This window comes from Mercenaria mercenaria, chromosome 5 (assembly GCF_021730395.1).
Source record: "Mercenaria mercenaria strain notata chromosome 5, MADL_Memer_1, whole genome shotgun sequence".
NCBI classification, from domain to species: Eukaryota; Metazoa; Mollusca; class Bivalvia; order Venerida; family Veneridae; genus Mercenaria; species Mercenaria mercenaria.
In genome coordinates this window covers 285,352-306,178 of record NC_069365.1, presented here as the reverse complement: position 1 = coordinate 306,178, position 20,827 = coordinate 285,352, and the positions used below count along the sequence as shown (strand labels likewise).

At 37.8% G+C, this 20,827-nt stretch overlaps 1 protein-coding gene across 1 annotated transcript; it reads right to left on the bottom strand.

Annotated features, from left to right (window-relative positions):
* Positions 1-17,045: 17,045 nt before the first annotated feature.
* LOC128556932 (uncharacterized) lies at positions 17,046-19,238 on the bottom strand. The gene has a single exon (XM_053542953.1). It carries the CDS (start codon positions 19,236-19,238, stop codon positions 17,046-17,048), a length of 2,193 nt encoding a protein of 730 aa, XP_053398928.1.
* Positions 19,239-20,827: the final 1,589 nt, after the last annotated feature.

The following is a 20,827-nucleotide window of genomic DNA, read 5'->3' as shown; positions in this document are numbered from 1 at the left end:
CTGAAATTTTAGTTTTGTCTCTAGTTATTTCACATCTGGATTATTGCAATGTCATATTGTATGGTGTAGCTAACTGTGAGGTGCGTAAGATGCAACGTATTCAAAACATGTGAGCAAAACTTGTCCTTAACAGGAGGAAATTTGACAGTTCTAAACAAACATTGTACCACTTACATTGGTTGCCGGTGAAAGCAAGAATTGAGTTCAAGATACTCTCGTTCATGTATAGCTGTCACATTGGCAGAGCACCTCTGTATTTAACAGAACTGCTTACAGAGTATATGCCTAGTAGACAAGGTTTGAGATCATCTGAAATTCTGAATGTTGTTATGTTGTTCCATACAACAAGTGCAAAACATTCAATGATAGAAGTTTCTGTACTGTTGGTCCAAAACCTTGGAATGAACTGCCGTTAGAACTACGCAAAAGTAAATCACTAGACACATTCAAAAAAACCTTAAGACTGTATTTCAGAGATTTCGTGGCATTGTTTTAAATTTTTGATAATTGTTTATCATGCGAAAACAGCAGGTGATAGTTCTTAAATTTTTGTAAAAGGTTTTACATTTCAAGATTTATATCTCCAAAGTTTGTTAAACGCACTTGTTGGTAAGGCTCTATAGTTAGGGAAGTGTGTAGTATTTCTTTCTTAAATAGTATATGATGGCACCATTAACCAGGGGGTTTGAACCTCTATATGCAGCCTGTCTGGGCGTACCAGATGCTTTAAGGTAGTTCTGCACGTTTGGATCGAAATTTGTTCTACAATGTAGAATTTGATTAAACTCTGATTTTTCAAAATTTCATAATATACCTAAAAAATTCAGCAAATAAAAAAGATAGGGTCGTGTGCTTGATTTTTAGCTCACCTGTCACAAAGTGACAAGGTGAGCTTTTGTGATCGCGCGGTGTCCGTCGTCCGTCCGTGCGTGCGTGCGTCCGTAAACTTTTGCTTGTGACCACTCTAGAGGTCACATTTTTCATGGGATCTTTATGAAAGTTGGTCAGAATGTTCATCTTGATGATATCTAGGTCAAGTTCGAAACTGGGTCACGTGCCGTCAAAAACTAGGTCAGTAGGTCTAAAAATAGAAAAATCTAGTGACCTCTCTAGAGGCCATATATTTCACAAGATCTTCATGAAACTTGGTCAGAATGTTCACCTTGATGATATCTAGGTCAAGTTTGAAACTGGGTCACGTGCCTTCAAAAACTAGGTCAGTAGGTCAAATAATAGAAAAACCTTGTGACCTCTCTAGAGGCCATATTTTTCATGGGATCTGTATGAAAGTTGGTCTGAATGTTCATCTTGATGATATCTAGGTCAAGTTCAAAACTGGGTCATGTGCGGTCAAAAACTAGGTCAGTAGGTCTAAAAATAGAAAAACCTTGTGACCTCTCTAGAGGCCATATATTTCATGAGATCTTCATGAAAATTGGTCAGAATGTTCACCTTGATGATATCTAGGTCAAGTTCGAAAGTGGGTCACGTGCGGTCAAAAACTAGGTCAGTAGGTCAAATAACAGAAAAACCTTGTGACCTCTCTAGAGGCCATATTTTTCATGGGATCTGTATGAAAATTGGTCTGAATGTTCATCTTGATGATATCTAGGTCAAATTTGAAAGCGGGTCAGGTGCCATCAAAAACTAGGTCAGTAGGTCAAATAATAGAAAAACCTTGTGACCTCTCTAAAGACCATATTTTTCATGGGATCTGTATGAAAATTGGTCTGAATGTTCATCTTGATGATATCTAGGTCAAGTTCGAAACAGGGTCATGTGCGGTCAAAAACTAGGTCATTAGGTCTAAAAATAGAAAAATCCTTGTGACCTCTCTAGAGACCATACTTGTGAATGGATCTCCATAAAAATTGGTCAGAATGTTCATCTTGATGATATCTAGGTCAAGTTTGAAAGTGGGTCACGTGCCATAAAAAACTAGGTCAGTAGGTCAAATAATATAAAAACCTTGTGACCTCTCTAGAGGCCATACTTTTCATGGGATCTGTATGAAAGTTGGTCTGAATGTTCATCTTGATGATATCTAGGTCAAGTTTAAAACTGGGTCAACTGCGGTCAAAAACTAGGTCAGTAGGTCTAAAATTATTAAAATCTTTTGACCTCTCTAGAGACCATATTTTTCAATGGATCTTCATGAAAATTGGTCAGAATTTTTATCTTGATAATATCTAGGTCAAGTTCAAAACTGGGTCACATGAGCTCAAAAACTAGGTCACTATGTCAAATAATAGAAAAAACGACGTCATACTCAAAACTGGGTCATGTGGAAAGAGGTGAGCGATTCAGGACCATCATGGTCCTCTTGTTTGCTAGACTGATTTGAAAAATTGGGACCTCACGCAATATTTCATAATGGGAGTCTATGGGAAAATCATTACTTTCATAACATTTTCACGAATAGAAATATTTCTACAATGTAGATTTTGATGAAACTTCCCACAGTTGTAAATAAACACATGGCCTATAGTTTGGTGAAATAAAATGTATAGGTCCGTGTGCATATTTTTGAGATATTTGACCATGATTAAAGGGAAAAGGACATTTCACACTAATTATAATATTTTATTTTATTATATTATATTATTTTAACGTGTCATATGTTTTAATATCATATTTTAATTTTAGAAATACAGCAACAGTGCCATTTAATAAATTTACTCACAGATTTCAATTAATTCAGAAAATGATTTTCATTTCCGTACGCCGAATCCAGGCTTTATTCTACGTTTTCCGGATAAATGACGTTACGCCATCACTTCCGGTTTATCAAACGTGCAGAAGGTCCATTACTAAGGGAAAGTGAGTTGGCAATTTTTTAGCTCGACTATTCGAAGAATAAGTAGAGCTATCCTACTCACCACGGCGTCGGCGTCGGTGTCGGCGTCACACCTTGGTTAAGTTTTTCGTACCAGTCCACATTTTGACAAAGTCTTTTGAGATAAAGCTTTGAAACTTTCAACACTTGTTTACCATCATCATGGCCAGTTATAGGCAAGAGCACATAACTCCATCAAGGATTTTGGCTGAATTATGGCCCCTTTTGACTTAGAAATCATGGTTAAGTTTTTCGTACCAGTTCATATTTTGACAAAGTCTTTAAAGATAAAGCTTTGAAACTTTCAACACTTGTTTACCATCACCATGGCCAGTTATAGGCAAGAGTACATAACTCCATCAGGGATTTTGGCTGAATTATGACCCCTTTCGACTTAGAAATCTTGGTTAAGTTTTTCGTACCAGTTCATATTTAGACAGTCTTTTGAGATAAAGCTTTGAAACTTTCAACACTTGTTTACCATCACCATGTCCAGTTATAGGCAAGAGCACATAACTCCATTAAGGATTTTGGCTGAATTATGGCCCTTTTTGACTTAGAAATCTGGGTTAATATTTCGTACCAGTTCATATTTTGACAAAGTCTTTTGAGATAAAGCTTTGAAACTTTCAACACTTGTTTACCATCACCATGTCCAATTATAGGCAAGAGTACATAACTCCATCAAGGATTTTGGCTGAATTATGGCCCCTTTTGACTTAGAAATCTTGGTTAAGTTTTTCATACCAGTTCATATTTTTTGTAAAGTGTTTGACATATGGCTTTGAAACTTTTATCACTTGTTTAGTATAATAGTCTCTATCTGTAGGAAAGAGAACGTAACTCTGTCATCTATTTTGGCTGAATTATGGTCCTTTTTGGACTTTGAAATTGGTTCTGTTTTCATACAAGTCCATGTTTTGTCAAAACTATTTGACATATGGCTTTTAAACTTTGAACACTTGTTTATCATTATGATTTCCATCTGTAGGCAAGAGTACATAACTATTTTGACTGAATTATGGCCCTTTTTGGACTTTGAAATTGGATCATATAGCCATTTAGTGCAAGACTTATCGAAATCAAAGTAATACAGGAACATTGTTTGTCTCATCTATTTATTTCTTTTGTCTGAATATCCGTGGAAATATTTTGACCCCATTCTTCAATCAGTTCTTCGAATAGTCAAGCGCGCTGTCATCAGACAGCTCTTGTTTCATAGCCAGTGCATAGACTTCTGCAAGACACTAAATAATGAAGATTGGCAGGTCAAAATTTACAGAAGGTCTTTGGAACTCAAAGAAATGTATGTGTATTATGTTGAAATTTCAATGAATCGACAGAATGACCCCCCAGGTCTTTTTAACTTCCTTCATACTTCATAGAAAAATAATTGTACATATACTGCGATTTATTTCGAATTTCTACATACCAGCTTTCATTTTCCAATAAAATGAAATAGTTTCTGTGCTTTTTAAAAGAAATTAAAATGTTCACTTTCCTTAGTATTGGACCTTTCAGTACTGGTATTGGCAATAGGGGTAAAATGACCTCAAGGGGAGGGGTGCGATCAGGACTGTTTATTACAATAATGCTGTTATTGTCATTATTATGTCTCCCCCCCTCTGGGGGAGACATATTGTTTTTGCCCTGTCCGTCCTTCCGTCCGTCGATGACCCCTATTGTTTTTGGGGTCACTCCGTCAAAGGTCAAGGTCACAGGGGCCTGAACATTGAAAACCATTTCCGATCAATAACTAGAGAACCACTTGGCCCAGAATGTTGAAACTTCATAGGATGATTGTACATGCAAAGTAGATGACCCCTATTGATTTTGGAGTCACTCCATTAAAGGTCAAGGTCACAGGGGCCTGAACATTGAAAACCATTTCCAATCAGTAACTTGAGAACCACTTGACCCAGAATGTTGAAACTTCATAGGATGATTGTACATGCAAAGTAGATGATCCCTACTGATTTTGGAGTCACTCCGTTAAAGGTCAAGGTCACAGGGGCCTGAACATTGAAAACCATTTCCGGTCAGTAACTTGAGAACCACTCGACCCAGAGTGTTGAAACTTCATAGGATGATTGTTCATGCAGAATAAATGACCCTATTGTTTTTGGGGTCACTCCGTTAAAGGTCAAGGTCACAGGGGCCTGAACATAGATAACCATTTCCGATCAATAACTTCAGAACCTCTTGATCCAGAATGTTGAAACTTCATAGGATGATTAAACATGCAGAGTAGCTGACCCCTATCGATTTTGGGGTCACACCGTTAAAGGTCAAGGTCACAGGAGCCTGAACACGGAAAACTATTTCCGATCAATAACTTGAGAACCACATGACCCAGAATGTTGAAATTTCATAGGTTGATTGAACATGCAGAGTAGATGACCCCTATTGATTTTGGGGTCAGTCTATTAAAGGTCAAGGTCACAGGGGCCTGGTCATGTAAAATCATTTCTGGAAAATAACTTGATAACCACTTGACCTAAAATGTTGAAACTTAATAGGATGATTGGACATGCAGAGTAGATGGGGTCACTCCGTCAAAGGTCAAGGTCACAGGGGCCTGAACATTGAAAACCATTTCCAATCAATAACTAGAGAACCACTTGACCCAGAATGTTGAAACTTAAAAAACTTGAGGTCACTTGATCAAAGGTCAAGGTCACAGGAGCCTGAACAGTGACTTGAGAACCACTAGGCCAATAGTGTTGAAATTTAGCAGGATGACTGGACATGCCAAGTAGATGATCCCCATTGCAGCCAACCATCAGTGTCTCTTTGACTTTCGCTCCTGACCCATATTGACTTCTTGCCTATAGGACTTTGCATTGGGGGAGACATGTGCTTTTTTACAAAAGCAATTTCTAGTTAATATTGTTATAATAACTATTATTATCATTATTATGTACAACGCCATTGAATATATCATTGTATAAAAATAGGCATTTAATCAAATTATTCAGTTTCAGTTTCCTACCACATAGTGGTGTGGGAGATATATTTATTCACAGCTCTCCATGTGTGTGTGTGTGTGTCTGTCTGTCACAAATCTTGTCTGCGCTCTAAGTTGAAGCGTTCTCATCCAATCTTCACCAAACTAAACAAAATGTGTTAACCAGTAAGTCCTCAGCCAAGTTCGATAACAAGCCAATTGCCCCAGACACTTCAGAATTATGGCCCCCGAATTACTGAAAATTGGCCTTTTTACTCTTGTCTGCGCCCTAACTTGAACAGTTCTCATCCGATCTATACCAAACATGAACAAAATGTGTTTGCCAATAAGACCTTTGCTAAGTTTAATATCTAGCCAAATCGGCCAAGGCACTTCAGAATTATGGCCCTTGAATTAACGAAAATCACTCCATACACAGATTCCAGTGATACATGTATTGATGCATGGTTGACTCAGATACATAACTGTTCAGATGACTAGGCAGCTGTGGGAGACATGCGCTTTTCTCAAAAGCAGCTCTAGTTTTTCATTAAAATCATTTGAAACTGTTTCCAAATATTCAAACGCATTGTTTGTAAGTGATATGCAAAAGGAGAAGGTTCACATTTGCCCCAAAATGGCCTAAAAACCAGAAGTTTCTAACTGGAGTAAAGAATACGTTTTCTTTCATCAAGAAGTATTGTTTTACAATATATTCATTATAGAAGGAAGTATCTGACTTAACTGAAAATACATTTAACATTATGGGTATGGGAAACCTTCAGTTTTTGACAGAATTTCTAAACTTATCTGAAATTTTCACGACAAGCACATCTGTCAACCGCAATAAAAAATGACCATAAATTCTGTAAAAGAAGCTGGACCTATGGTCAAAATATTTTTGTGGTCCTTGAGTATGCTCACTACTAAAGACATGTGACCTAAATATGGTAAAAATGACCATTTTTCTAAAAAAATCTGAAATTTCAGCAGTATTCAGTGACATGTTTTGAACAAAAAAAATATATTTTAATAGAAGATCTAATTTGTTTATAAAAAAAAAAATAAATTCCTTATAGTGGATAAACATTCTGGTAGCAAACAATAATAGACTGGGTTTGGGGTTATTCGGCCGTTTAATTAATTCAGTACCTTATGAGGAATATTCTAGTTTCGATTTCGTATTCTAGTGAGTCTAAATGTAGATCAGACTGTCCCGCACACTTTCAGGAGTTAATTGCGGTAAACATTGAACGAATTGATAACCAGTCAATGTAATTACTGTCTAGTGTCGTCTGCCGATGTTGGCCGTTTTCGATGCAGGTCAGCCACACAGACTGGTTTCACCGGCTGTGACAAAGTTTTTAAAAAGACAAGGCTGTTTTGATAAAAAAATTCGTAATAATTCTTTAATGAATTAAAATAAGCACTCAAAATTCATTTGAAACATATCTTCGACATAAATTCGCAGGAACAAACATGTAGAAAAAGGCCCCCAGGTAACTGGGTAAAGGGTAAGTGGTTCTGCGTCAGCAACCTCAACCACTCAGCCATGGAGGCCCTTTTGGACACTAGCTACTACCTAGATGCTGACTCGTATATAAAAGACAGAAAAATATTGAAATATTATTTTTCTAGAATTAGAGTTGTCCCAAAGATTAATGCGATAGGCCCTCAATGCCCACAAACGTATTATTAGGCTAAAGCTCATTTGTGTTCATTTACGATCAAAACACGCAAAATAGAAGTTATAATATGTTCTTTTCATATCTGGACAAAATGTAGATCTGTATTAGTCATAAGGGAAAAAAAGCAGCAAACAATACTGCTCTTGAGCAGCATGGGAATCCAGTCTGAAACTTTCTAACTTTTTTTTACTATCTGCAAATTGACAAGTTGGTAATCGACGAATGAATGATAAACTCGATGGATGCCAATTAACACTAATTAGAGCGAATTTAGTGAGATCTTGAATGCGTGATTTCTGGTTAAAACAATAGAATATCTATTTATATTTCGGTATATAACATTTTATTATAGATATCATTATAATATTTAAAGTCATCAGATCTAGATCTTTGTACTTTTTTACTTTAATGATTTTTGTGCTAGTGTCCGAGTTGACAAGAATTGTAAAAATTTCGTCGGCCTTCCTCGGCCTCTCTAAAAATAGTTTTGAAACATCTTCAGTTTCCATCAAGCTTTTACGAACATAGATTTTACGATATCGATTTATAAGATTGTAAATTCGATTTCTCGAAACTACATTTTGTTTGACCTTGAAATTTTAATAAATTGCACATGTCAGATGTTAAATATAGATAAGTTACTGCTGCTAAAATTAAATCTGTCGCTAAAATACTGAAAATGTACTGAATATCATTGATTTTCAAATTTTTAAAAATGGCAGACTGAAAACTTCCGTATTTGCGCAAATTGATTTAACAACGGCATAAATAAAGGGTGTTTCTGCACAGTGGCCAGTTACTGTCGACAGCGGGCCAGACTCGAACCCGCTCTATATAGTTTTTCAAATTAAAGCCAGTTTGAAAATGTTCAAAACTGTATAGGCCATAATTATAAGGCTTAAGTAAACTGTGTCATTTGTTGCATTAATGACTTGAAAATATATGCCAAGCATGTATTGTTGAAAGTTCCATGACATTCTTTAATTATATGATTTCAAAAAAGAGGAAACAGAAATAAAAGCTGTGAGTAGCCAGATACAGCTGCAACTTCATTTTACAGTTTAGAGTTTCCAATGAAATTTTAATAAGGCTACTTAAGACCACACAGCAGATGACAGAAAATACATGTTTTCATGACATTTTGTTGAATGGTTTTACCTTACCAAGTCATTGTGTGGTGTATCAGAATGTTATCCCCACCTGTGGTGGAGGGATACAGTTTTTGCGTTGTCTGTTCATGTGAAACCATAGTTATCCATGACATTTAAATAAAAAATGGTGGAAATGTTAACTGCTGTAGGGAAATGCCACCCTGTAAGTTTGGAACAGATAGTTTGACAAGATTTATAGATCTTTGTAATTGTATATATAGTATTTTATGCCATTTTCTGTCCATCCAGAGTCATATCTCAGACATGGTTGGAAGGATTTCAATAGAACATTGTAGAAATATTAACTGCTATTAACTGCTATATAGGATAATGCAGCCGTATAATTATATTTTATGAGTTTTCCTTTCGAAAACTGGCCAGATCCCTTAATGGGTTCCAGAGTTATGGCCCTTAAAGGGCCAAAATTTGCTATTTTTGGCTTGTGAACGTGAGAGATATCACATTTAATAAAACTTGCAAACAACTTGTATTGGCATAATATCTTGGTTCCTTTTAAAAACTGGCCAGATCCCGTCATGGGTTCCAGAGTTATGGCTCCTTAAAGGGCCAGAATTTGCTATTTTGGCTTTTGCAGCCATATAGAGACTTCATTTATGGTTTGATTTGATACAAATATGCAAAATATCTTCAACAACAATTATTTGATTCCATGATGAATCTGTCAGATCCAGTCATAGGTTCCGGAGTTACGGCCCCTAATTGACCCCTAAAAGAGACAAAATTTGATAACTTACCTTGTGAACACAATAGAAGTGACATTTTATATTTGATTTTGTACCACACTTACACCCAACTTAAGTCACAATAAGATCTCTAAGGCTAGATTCCATCATGGCTTCTAGAGTTGCTACAGAATTTTCTATTTTGGCCTTTTCAGCCATATCATTTATGCTTTGATTTGATACAAACTTGCACAGAATGATTATCTTGATGATCTCTAAGCCTTGATCGAAACTAGGTCATATTGGGTCAAAAACTAGGTCATCAGGTCAAATAAAAGGTAAAGCTTGTTAACAACCTTGAGGCCCCATTTATGACCCTGTCTTGGTGAAACTTAGTCAGAATGTTTATCTTGATGGTTTCTAGGCCAAGTTTGAAACTGGGTCATATGGGGTCAGAAACTAGGTCACCCAGTCAATTCAGAGGAAAAGCGTGTTCATTTATTGTGCATGAAACTTGGTCGGAATGTTTGTCTACATGAGATATCATATGAATTTTTATCTGGGACATGTGGGGTCAAAAACTAGGACACCAGGTCAGATTAAAGAATAAGCTTGTTTACACCCTAGGGGGCACATTTTTATGCCCCGGGTATCTACTGATGCAGGAGGCATATAGTAATTGTGCTGTCCGTTTGTTCGTTCGTTTGTACGTCTGTACGAGGTTAACCAAATGGGACTGTTTCGTCTAGCATCAATACCCCTTACTAGAATGACTTGATACTAATACAGATGTAACCTGTAACCATTCCTCATCTTCAAACATCACCTGACCTCAGTTTGACCTTGACCTCGTTTTGGACTTAGGTTGCTGTGTATCGACAAGGATGCCACCGGGGGCATCAAGCGTTTATTGAACGCAGCTCCTTGTTTATTCTATATAAATTTTTATCAGAATGTTTGTTATCATGTAGTCTTGGACAAGTTCGTATCTGGGTAATGTGAGGTAAAAATTGACGTTACTAGGTCAAATCAAAGAAAATGCTTGTTTACACTCAAGATGCCACATTTTTTGGTCCAATCTTACTGAAAATTAGTCAGAATATTTGTTTCCATGACTGTAATCACTAGGTAAAACATGTTTACACTGTTATGGTGTGTTACACAGGTGAGCGACCTAGGGCCATCTTGGCCCTCTTGTTGAGATTAGTATAGGAAGACGGAACTTTAGGCTCTTTGCAATTACTAACTTACATAGTACACAAATAGTCTATTTTCTCAATGTCGAGGGGCCACTTTAACGTACCTTAAGTCCTATAATGTCAATTCCCTTTATGAATACTATACTTGAAGTTATCCAAATTATTGCCCTAAGGTAAAAAAAAATTGGCCAGGCCCCTGTGTCTGACATTTACACACTGTAGGCTTTATATTAGAAACTTTGAAAATCTTCTTCTCTGAATCAATAATAGAGCCTTGATATATGGTGTTTGATATCAGATTTGTAATGTCAACCATAATTGTTCAAATTATTGCCCTAGGTTCAAAAGTGTGTGTGACATGTATATAATATAGTATAACAGAGAAGAATCCTAACTCTGTACTAATACAAACACACTTGAAGCCTTGTACACAGGTTAGCACTATAGGGTCAATGACCCTCTTGTTTAAATGTACATTGTAACACTTTCAACTCTCAGACTACCTGGAGAAATATGTTAGACATACAATAATCATAAAAGTAACAACAAAATGTCTTCTACGAAATAGAATGTGAACAGGCAAAGTTCATGTAATATAGGAAAAAATGTGCTGTTCAATTAAGAACAACCTGTTTTGAAAGCTTTTTCTCCTTATTTTATGAACAGTTTGGTGTATTCTTTATGTATATGTGGTATAAAAGTTAAAACAAAAATTTAACCGAGTGTTGGTTTCAGAGGGCTTATTATAATATGGGTATTGCCTTAATTGCACTGTGAATTACAATATAAACTCACAATGGTGTGCTAATATTTTCATTGTACTTTTAGGAGACATCTTTGTTTTTTCTCCGACATCAGATGTGAAAGCTGCCAGGTTAAAAAGTTGACACAGTTCCTGCAGAGTTACAGACAGCTATGGAATCTGAAAGGTAATGCAGGTCTAGTTAGGAATAAATCACTGAAAACATTTAGTTATTGATTCACATTAATAACATTCTTTTGGTGGACATGCACATGTATGAACTGTTCCAACAAGGTTAGAGCTAGTCAGATCATTCTTATGAATAAAGGGCATCAGCTCGCAGTATTGAAACAAAACAAATAACAGCTCAAAAAATGAGAATATTGAACAACAACCGTGTAAGATTGAATTGTCTGATTGGAAATATAATGGAACCCTAGTGTACCACTGGAATGCAAGAATGCAGGTGTGAAAATGCAGCTCGTAATATTCCATTGATACATTTTCATGATTTGCTTAGTTTTTATGCCCCCACATTTATGTGGGTAAGGCATTGTGGCTGTCTGTACGTCCTGAAATGTGTCCAACTCCTTCCACACTGTTAGCCTGATTTGCTTCAAACTTCCACAGATGAACAAGCTTGATATTCAGATGTCCCTAAAGGAAGTTTGTTTTTTTAGCTCACCTGTCACAAAGTGACAAGGTGAGCTTTTGTGATCGCGCAGCGTCCGTCGTCTGTCCGTCCGTAAACTTTTGCTTGTGACCACTCTAGAGGTCACATTTTTCATGGGGTCTTTATGAAAATTAGTCAGAATGTTCACCTTGATGATATCTAGGTCAAGTTTGAAATTGGGTCAAGTGTGGTCAAAAACTAGGTCAGTAGGTCTAAAAATAGAAAAACCTTGTGACTTCTCTAGAGGCCATATTTTTCACAAGATCTTCATGAAAATTGGTCAGAATGTTCACCTTGATGATATCTAGGTCAAGATTGAAACTGGGTCATGTGCTGTTAAAAACTAGGTCAGTAGGTCAAATAACAGAAAAACCTTGTGACATCTCTAGAGGCCATATTTTTCATGGGATCTGTATGAAAGTTGGTCTGAATGTTCATCTTGATGATATCTAGGTCAAGTTTAAAACTGGGTAACATGCGTTCAAAAACTAGGTCAGTAGGTCTAAAAATAGAAAAACCTTGTGACCTCTCTAGAGGCCATGCTTATGAATGGATCTTCATGAAAATTGGTCAGAATGTTCACCTTAATAATATCTAGGTCAAATTAGAAAGTGGATCACATGCCATCAATAACTACGTCAGTAGGTCAAATAATAGAAAAACCTTGTGACCTCTCTAGAGGCCATATTTTTCATGGGATCTGTATGAAAGTTGGTCTGAATGTTTATCTTGATGATATCTAGGTCAAGTTCGAAACTGGGTCAACTGTGGTTAAAAACTAGGTCAGTAGGTCTAAAAATAGAAAAACCTTGTGACCTCTCTAGAGGCCATACTTTTGAATGGATCTTCATGAAAATTGGTCAAGTTTGAAACTGGGTCACGTGCCATTAATAACTGGGTCAGTAGGTTAAATAATAAAAAAAAACCTTGTGACCTCTCTAGAAGCCATATTTTTCATGGGATCTGTATGAAAGTTGGTCTGAATGTTCATCTTGATGATATCTAGGTCAAGTTTGAAACTGGGTCAACTGTGGTCAAAAACTAGGTCAGTAGGTCTAAAAATAGAAAAACCTTGTGACCTCTCTAGAGGCCATACTTTTGAATGGATCTTCATAAAAATTTGTCAGAATGTTCACCTTGATGGTATCTAGATCAAGTTTGAAACTGGGTCACATGCCTTCAATAACTCAGTCAGTAGGTCAAATAATATAAAAACCTTGTGACCTCTTTTAGAGGCCATATTTTTCATGGGATCTGTATGAAAATTGGTCTGAATGTTCATCTTGATGATATCTAGGTTAAGTTCAAAAACTGGGTCACATGAGCGCAAAGACTAGGTCACTATGTCAAATAATAGAAAAAACGACGTCATACTTAGTTCAAAACTGGGTCATGTAGGGACAGGCGAGCGATTCAGGACCATCATGGTCCTCTTGTTCTGTGAATATTTCTGCTGCAGTTATGACTTGTTGATAGTTTTGCTATATAGAACCTGGAGAAAAATCTTGTGTATCCAACTCCTCAAACACTATCAAAGGGATATGTTTGAAAGTTTCACAGATGAAGGACCTTCATGTGAAGATGACTATAAAGAATGCTTTTTTTTCTGGCACTATGGCCTTTTCTTAATTTCACAAAATTAGTGAAGAAATTTGGGGTGTTCAACTCTTCAAACACTTTTTGAAGGAATGGATTCAAGGTTGCTCAGCTGCACGACCTTATCTGAACACAATAGATTGTTGCAAAATAGATGAGAGATCAGTATCAGTCTTCAACTGGAAATTTTTTATTTTGTATTTTCACCAAGGAAACAAATGAAGGGATATTTGCTGAGTTAGAATGTGCATCTCTTTATACAGTCAATGGTGCATGCTTCGTAGCGTCTCTCATAAGATACAAAGAAAAAATTACCATAAAGGCTATTCGTAGGGATGTTAAATGTGGATTTGCAGGTTTCAAAATTCAGTAAATGAAATATGGGAAATTTGTGTTCCATTTTAACCCTTATCATGCTAGAAATGACTGATTTTGCCTTTGCAAACAGTGTAAATCATGATCAGCCTGCACATCCATGCAGTCTGATCATGATCTGCACTATTTGCTAGTATCTTTTTTCGTAACCACCTTTGTGACAGTTAATAATACTGTCCAAATAATTTAGCAGGGTTAGGGTTAATCAAATTTTTTGGATTGACATGATAACAGAATTTGTGAGAATAGTTACCCTGTGCACAGTTACCCGCCCGCTTTAGCTCAATAGGGAGAGCGTCAGTCTATGGATCACAGGGTTGTGAGTTTGATCCTCGGGCTGGGTGTTTTGTTCTCCGTGATGATTTAATAAAAGACATTGTGTCTGAAATCATTCGTCCTTCACCTCTGGTTCATGTGGGAAAGTTGGCAGTTACTTGCAGAGAACAGGTTTGTACTGGTACAGAATCCAGGAACACTGGTGAGGTTAATTGCCCGCAGTTACATGACTGAATTACTCAGTGTGTTGAAAATGGCCTTAAGGAGGTAGGTTACCTTGTTACCAGGGTAAATTCAAATTAGTTGAACCGCAATGATTTTTTGTATTTCGTGTAATTTAATGTTTTAACTGCTACAATCTCAGTTCCATTTATCTCTGTCCCTTCAAGTACAATTTTTATCCAGGTTTGAAGTACATGACCCTTTTAAGGTATTTTATATAGAAAGAAGAAGGAAAATACGGATATTTAACACTTTTCAGTGTATTTTGGTTTCATTGTTATCCGTAGAAGTCTGCATAATTAATAGTTTTACTAGTATGCGCATTAGCTTTCTAATAAAAGCTTAAAATGTATATGTCGCTGGGCTCGTGTTTCCAAGGTAACGCATTTTCTCATTTTTCAACAAATATGTATGAAAACGGGTTTTTCGACGGCTTCAGTGCCATTCTGTTATTGACCAACATGGAATATTTGGGTAATATGATTAGCAAAATACCAAGAACATTACATGGTACTATGTTTTTCTTAAAGTTTAGAGTAACCATGGCAACAGAGATGTTTAAAATAGCTTATATGTTGCTTTTTATCGTAATTTCTTATAAAAAAATATTATATAAAATTATCTTTCTTGTTAATGTAGCTTTAAAACATCTTATTTCTAACGTTAGTAATATTTTCATATGAATTGCAGTTAATTTAACAAATTTCACAGCTTAAAATACTTACAGCAGTGCCCGTCGTCTGACATTTTTATTGAAAAATCGTTCTGCATGCTGCTATTATTCTCATGGATATTGTTGAAATGAAAATAAAAAGCCGAAGCTGTGTTCCTTAAATAGACCAGTGTCAACGCTTTTGAATTTTACAATTAGACATATAGGTCACTGTGACAACATAAGCTGACCGCACGCCAGAAGAATAATAACCAAAACCCAAATAGTTCTTTTACAGGAGTTTAATCCGTCGAACTGAAATCAAACAAAAAATACATTCAAAAATAATCCTATCCGAAAAGTGTATCCGAAATGTTGCAATAGATTTTTCACTAGAAAATAGAGAAATTCACGCCAAAACGTACAATCACTTTCAATATCAATAAAACAATAATAATACAGTTAATTTACAAACATTATACCTCTATTTGGGCCTTATAGTCGACGCAACGCACAAAATTCTTCAACAAAGAAACGTGCCAGAACGTTGGCAAAACGTTTCCATTACAAATGGCGTTTTTTACAAGGGGAGATAATTATGTAACTCATAAGTGACTAAAACCCGCACGTCCGCCGTTACATGGCTCCCCAAATTAGTAATAACATTACTAATTTTACATGTCCCAAACATAATACAAAATAAACATGATGCAAAATAACATAACAGTGTTGTCTGCTTATAGTACAGTTACCCAAAAAGGGAAAATACTGATTTTCACTTGTAATTGTCCATACACTGAATAAACTACCAGAAAGCCTCATGTCAACACAATCTATGGCTTCCCGACGGGGACTTCTTCGGTCTCCAACAAAATGATCAGTTTGTGAATTGGTCTCTCATAGTACACTAAACTCGTTTGTTTCCCCGAGCCTACAGATGGTAAAGCAAGTTTAACCTTTCGAACAAGACCATCAGTATCTGTTGTCGTTTCTAAAACTCGACCCAAACGCCACTGATTTCGTGGAAGGTTATCATCCTTCAGTAACACTATATCACCTATTTGAACATTACGTTTACGAAAATGCCACTTATTTCGCGTTTGCAGATTCTGCAGAAATTCACTTTTCCATCTAACCCAGAACTGATCTACTAAATACTGTACCCGCCGCCAACGTTTCCTTGAGTAAAGGTCAACACGTTGAAAGTTCGCAGGTGGGGGTAAGATGACCTTAGATTTCTGCGTTAACAGATGATTAGGAGTCAAAGGTGTGGGTGAAAGTGGATCATTCAAACTGTCTACAGTGAGTGGCCTACTATTAACAATAGCGGAAGCTTCGCATAAGAAGGTCCTTAAGCTCTCGTCATCTAAATTTGTACCGTGCTCTAACAACAGCGAATCGAGAACATTCCTAACTGACCTAATCTGGCGTTCCCAAACGCCACCCATGTGACTTGCCGAAGGTACGTTCATCTTAAAATCAATTAGGTCGCAATTCTCCTTTAATAAATATTCCTGAATACGTTCCGAATCTAATTTTGATGCAGCTTCATGAAACTCATTTTGAGCGCCCACGAAATTTGTACCTCGGTCGCTGCGTAACTGCCTAATAGGTCCACGTATTGATATGAAACGTCGAAGGCAATTTATGAATGAATCGGTTTCTAACGTATTTGCAGTCTCAACGTGAACTGCTCTACACAAGAGACATGTAAACAGTACCCCATACCTTTTCAACTCCTTTCTCCCCTCTTTAATCAAAATTGGACCAAAATAATCCACTGCACAGTAGGTAAAGGGGGGAGCAGGTTCTAAACGGTCAGTCGGGAGGTCGGACATTTTCTGATCTTGAACCATGCCTCTAAGCCTACGACATGTGACACACTTATATATTACTGAGGAAACACCTGAACTGATACCAATTATCCAAAGGCCATGATCTCGAATCTCATTAATAGTGATGCCACGCCCTTGGTGGTATACCCTTTGATGAAAATGTCTTATTATTAGGTCTGTAATGTGACCTCCTTTGGCACAATGATTGGGTGTTTAACATTGCTAGGGACATCAAGCTGTCTGATTCGACCACCAACCCTAATGATACCGTCTTGATCTAGGAAAGGATCTAGCCGTAGCAAGTGAGACTCTCGCTTAAGAATCTTGCGGTGATTTTTAAGAGTATTCCTATCACTAGAACCTCGAACACTATTCCTTTTCAGGGTAGCAATTTCATGCTGAAAGTGCATAGATTGTAAGAGTTTGAGTATTTGTAGTTCTGCAGCCTGCAACTTCGAAACAGAAGGAGACTGATAATGGGAAAAAGATAGAGATTGAAAATGTTGTTTCTGTCTCTCGTCATTGTGTGTATTCCTAGTATGAACATATTTCTGAAACAGTTTGTCTCGAAACCTGAGACACAACGCGAAAGCCCTTTTTGCACGATGCCAATCTGAGAAATAACTCAAGCGATCGATCATGCAAGGATACTGAATTTCCTTAACACCTGTTGCGAGGGTTTTAACACATTTTACTTCTGGGTCAGCTGCATGTACTTCAGCTTCAATTTCTGCATTTGGCAAAGTACCTGACCAAAGAAAATCTGGACCAACAAACCAAGGAGAATTGCTTGTCAACTCCTCAGGATTGACTCCACGCGATGCAATATCTGCCGGGTTTTGTGCAGACTCCACGTATTTCCACTGAGACACTTCTGAATGGTCACGAATTTGTTGAATTCTGTTGGCAACGAAAACATGGAATCTTTTCGATTCATTTGCAATATAACCTAGCACAACTCGACTATCAGTCCAGTAGAAATGCTTAACAGATTCAAGGTCAAGCTCTTGCTCAAGAAGTAGACTAACTCTTATCGACAACAGAGCAGCAGACAACTCAAGACGTGGAATAGTTATTGGCTTCAATGGAATCACTCTGGATTTGCCAAAGAGAAATGAACAGTGCACAGACCCTTCTGCATTTACTAGCCGTATGTAAGAGCACTGACCGTAACCTGTGGAACTTGCATCGGAGAAGTGATGCAGCTCTGCCGAAACCACTTCACCAAACCCCTCAGGCTTCAAACACCTCTTTATTCTTAAGGTATCTAAATGCGCAAGACTAGCCCGCCATTTCTCCCACTTCACTCTTAGATAGTCTGGTAGAGGGTCGTCCCAGCCCAGATTGTCTGAACAAAGCTGCTGAAGTATTTGTTTAGCAATCAAAACAACAGGGGAGATAAAGCCTAGTGGGTCATATAATGAACCTACAGCAGATAAGATTCCACGCCTGTTTAGTGGTCGATCATTTGCCTCAATTTTGAACTGAAAGGTATCTGACTCTGTGCACCACTGAATGCCAAGAGCTCTTTCTATCGGTAATTTGTCACTCAATAGATTGATATCCTTCAAATCCTTAGCCCTATCTGATGGGTCAAAATGTGCAATAACATCCTTGTCATTGGACACAAACTTATGCAACCTTAGCCCGCCTTTACTGCACAATTCTTTACTCTTGTCAATCAAACTTACTGCTTCCTTCGCAGTGGGAAATGATTTCAACCCGTCATCGACATAAAAGTCCCTATGGATAAAGGAAGTGACATCACTACCAAATTCTACTTCATTTTCAGAGGCCAGTCGTTTAAGGCCAAAGTTGGCGCAGCCAGGGGAGGATGTTGCCCCGAACAAATGTACCTTCATGCGAAAATCTTCGGGGGGTTTATGGTAGTCCTCACCACTCCACCATAGAAACCTTAGAAAGTCTCTGTGTTCTGGGATGACACGGAACTGGTTAAACATCTGTTCGATGTCGCACATTATGGCGACCCTTTCCTTCCTGAACCGAGTTAAAACACCAATAAGCTTGTTGGTTAGGTCTGGACCCTGAAGGAGGTATGAATTAAGACAATGGCCTTGGTAAGAAACACTACAGTCAAAGACAACGCGAATTTTATCGGGTTTCTTGGGGTGGTATACCCCATGATGTGGGACATACCATACACGACCGCTGTCAGCATCTGTTTCACTGCTAGGAATCTTTTCTGCATGGTCATTATCAATAAGGCGCTGCATGAAATCGGAGTAATGAGACCGAAATTTTTTGTCTTTGTCAAAGCGCTTTATCAAAGAACCTAAACGACGCAAGGCAACAGACTTGTTGTTAGGCAAAGAGAGTTCTTGATCTCGAAAGGGGAGGGGCATTTCATAGTGACCATTTCTCAAAGAGATATGTTTGTCTAAAACTGAAAGAAACCGCCTATCGTCTTATGATACAGGACTACCATGATCGGCAGAATCTTTAAAGTCATGCTCCATCAGCTTAATTACATCAATGGGTGCAACTTCTTTAGTCGAAGTGCGAAGTGAAAACAGAACATTCGAGCGTGACTCTTCACTCGTTCTCAATGAATGAGGGAGCTCACAAGTAACAACTCTGTGGCTAAATCCAATACAATCCTGATCTGCAAACGAGTCTACAATACCGACTATGCCCCAACCAAGGTCAGTTTTCTGGGCATATGGTCCATCTCCAACTGGAGGAATTACTTCTCTAGGTACCAAAGCCTGTGGGCAGTTATAACCAATAAGCAACCCTATTTTGCATGGTAACAAGGGAGACAAATATTCTGCAACACCCTGTAGATGTGGCCATGAAAGAGCTGTGTCGGGAGTAGGTATATGAGAGCGATTTGCGGGTATAATACTCCTAGTGAAGGCATCTGGGAGTGAAATTTTTATAGGGTTGTCAAATGCACGCACCATTAACCCTTTCACCTTCAAACTCTTAACCAGTCTATTCTCGGCATACATCGTAGAGAGAGAAAGATTGACTTCCACACCAGACAAACCTAACTCGTCACAAGTGTCATCAAGTATGAATGTAGTATCACTCTGGGTGTCAAGCAAGGCATACACCAACTGTTCCACACCTGGGTTATCAATGTGTGAAACATACACCGGAACTACCATAGAACACTTATTAGGTGCGCTACTGTCACTTAGAAATGTTACACCTGTATGAGTCCTCTCACCATCTATTTGATTTTTGTCGCTATTTTCGCCTAAGTTACACGGGGCTTTCTTATCTCCATGCAAAGATGAGGGGTGCAACTTCGTACAGAACTTACATTTCAAGCGACCTTTACAAAACTTTGAAATATGGCCAGTACCAAGACAGCCAAAGCATAACTCCTTTTCACGAGCAAAACTCTTTCTGTCATTTAGGGTTTTCGCTAAGAACTGATTACATAAATCAAGTGCATGTGATTTACTACACAGGGGGCAGTTGGGTCTACTGACCTTGGGGTTGGAAGTCTGAGTAGAGCTATCACTAGAGAATGAGGCGAAAGCACGGGAACCAAACTGATTCTTGTCTGATCGGCCTGTAAACTTGGTACCTTTAGGGTTGTCCAATAGATTTTGGCTTCTTAAAGACTGTAGCGAAGTGACAGGGTCACTAGCAATCTTCGCTTCCTTTGTCATGAATTCTACAAAGACACGAAAGGGGGGAAAGCTGTCATGCCGTTCCCTATAATCAGCGACTGACCTGTTCCACCTTGAAACGACCCATTCTGGCAATTTTGAAAGAATCTTTCTGTTTTCCTGACAGTCATTCAAAACAGACAGGCTAGAAATAGACTGCATTGCCGTTAGGCACTGTTTGAGGAAATCAGCAAGTTTTAACAAAGACTGAGAATCTCTGGATGAGATCTTAGGCCAAGACTCGAGTTTGTCACGGAATGCACAAGCCACTCTGAAAGGGTTACCATAACGGTGGTCTAATACCGACT

Bases quoted from the DNA above. Each gene is read 5' to 3' on its own strand.
- LOC128556932 (XM_053542953.1), bottom strand. From the start codon at position 19,238: ATGCCCCTCCCCTTTCGAGATCAAGAACTCTCTTTGCCTAACAACAAG.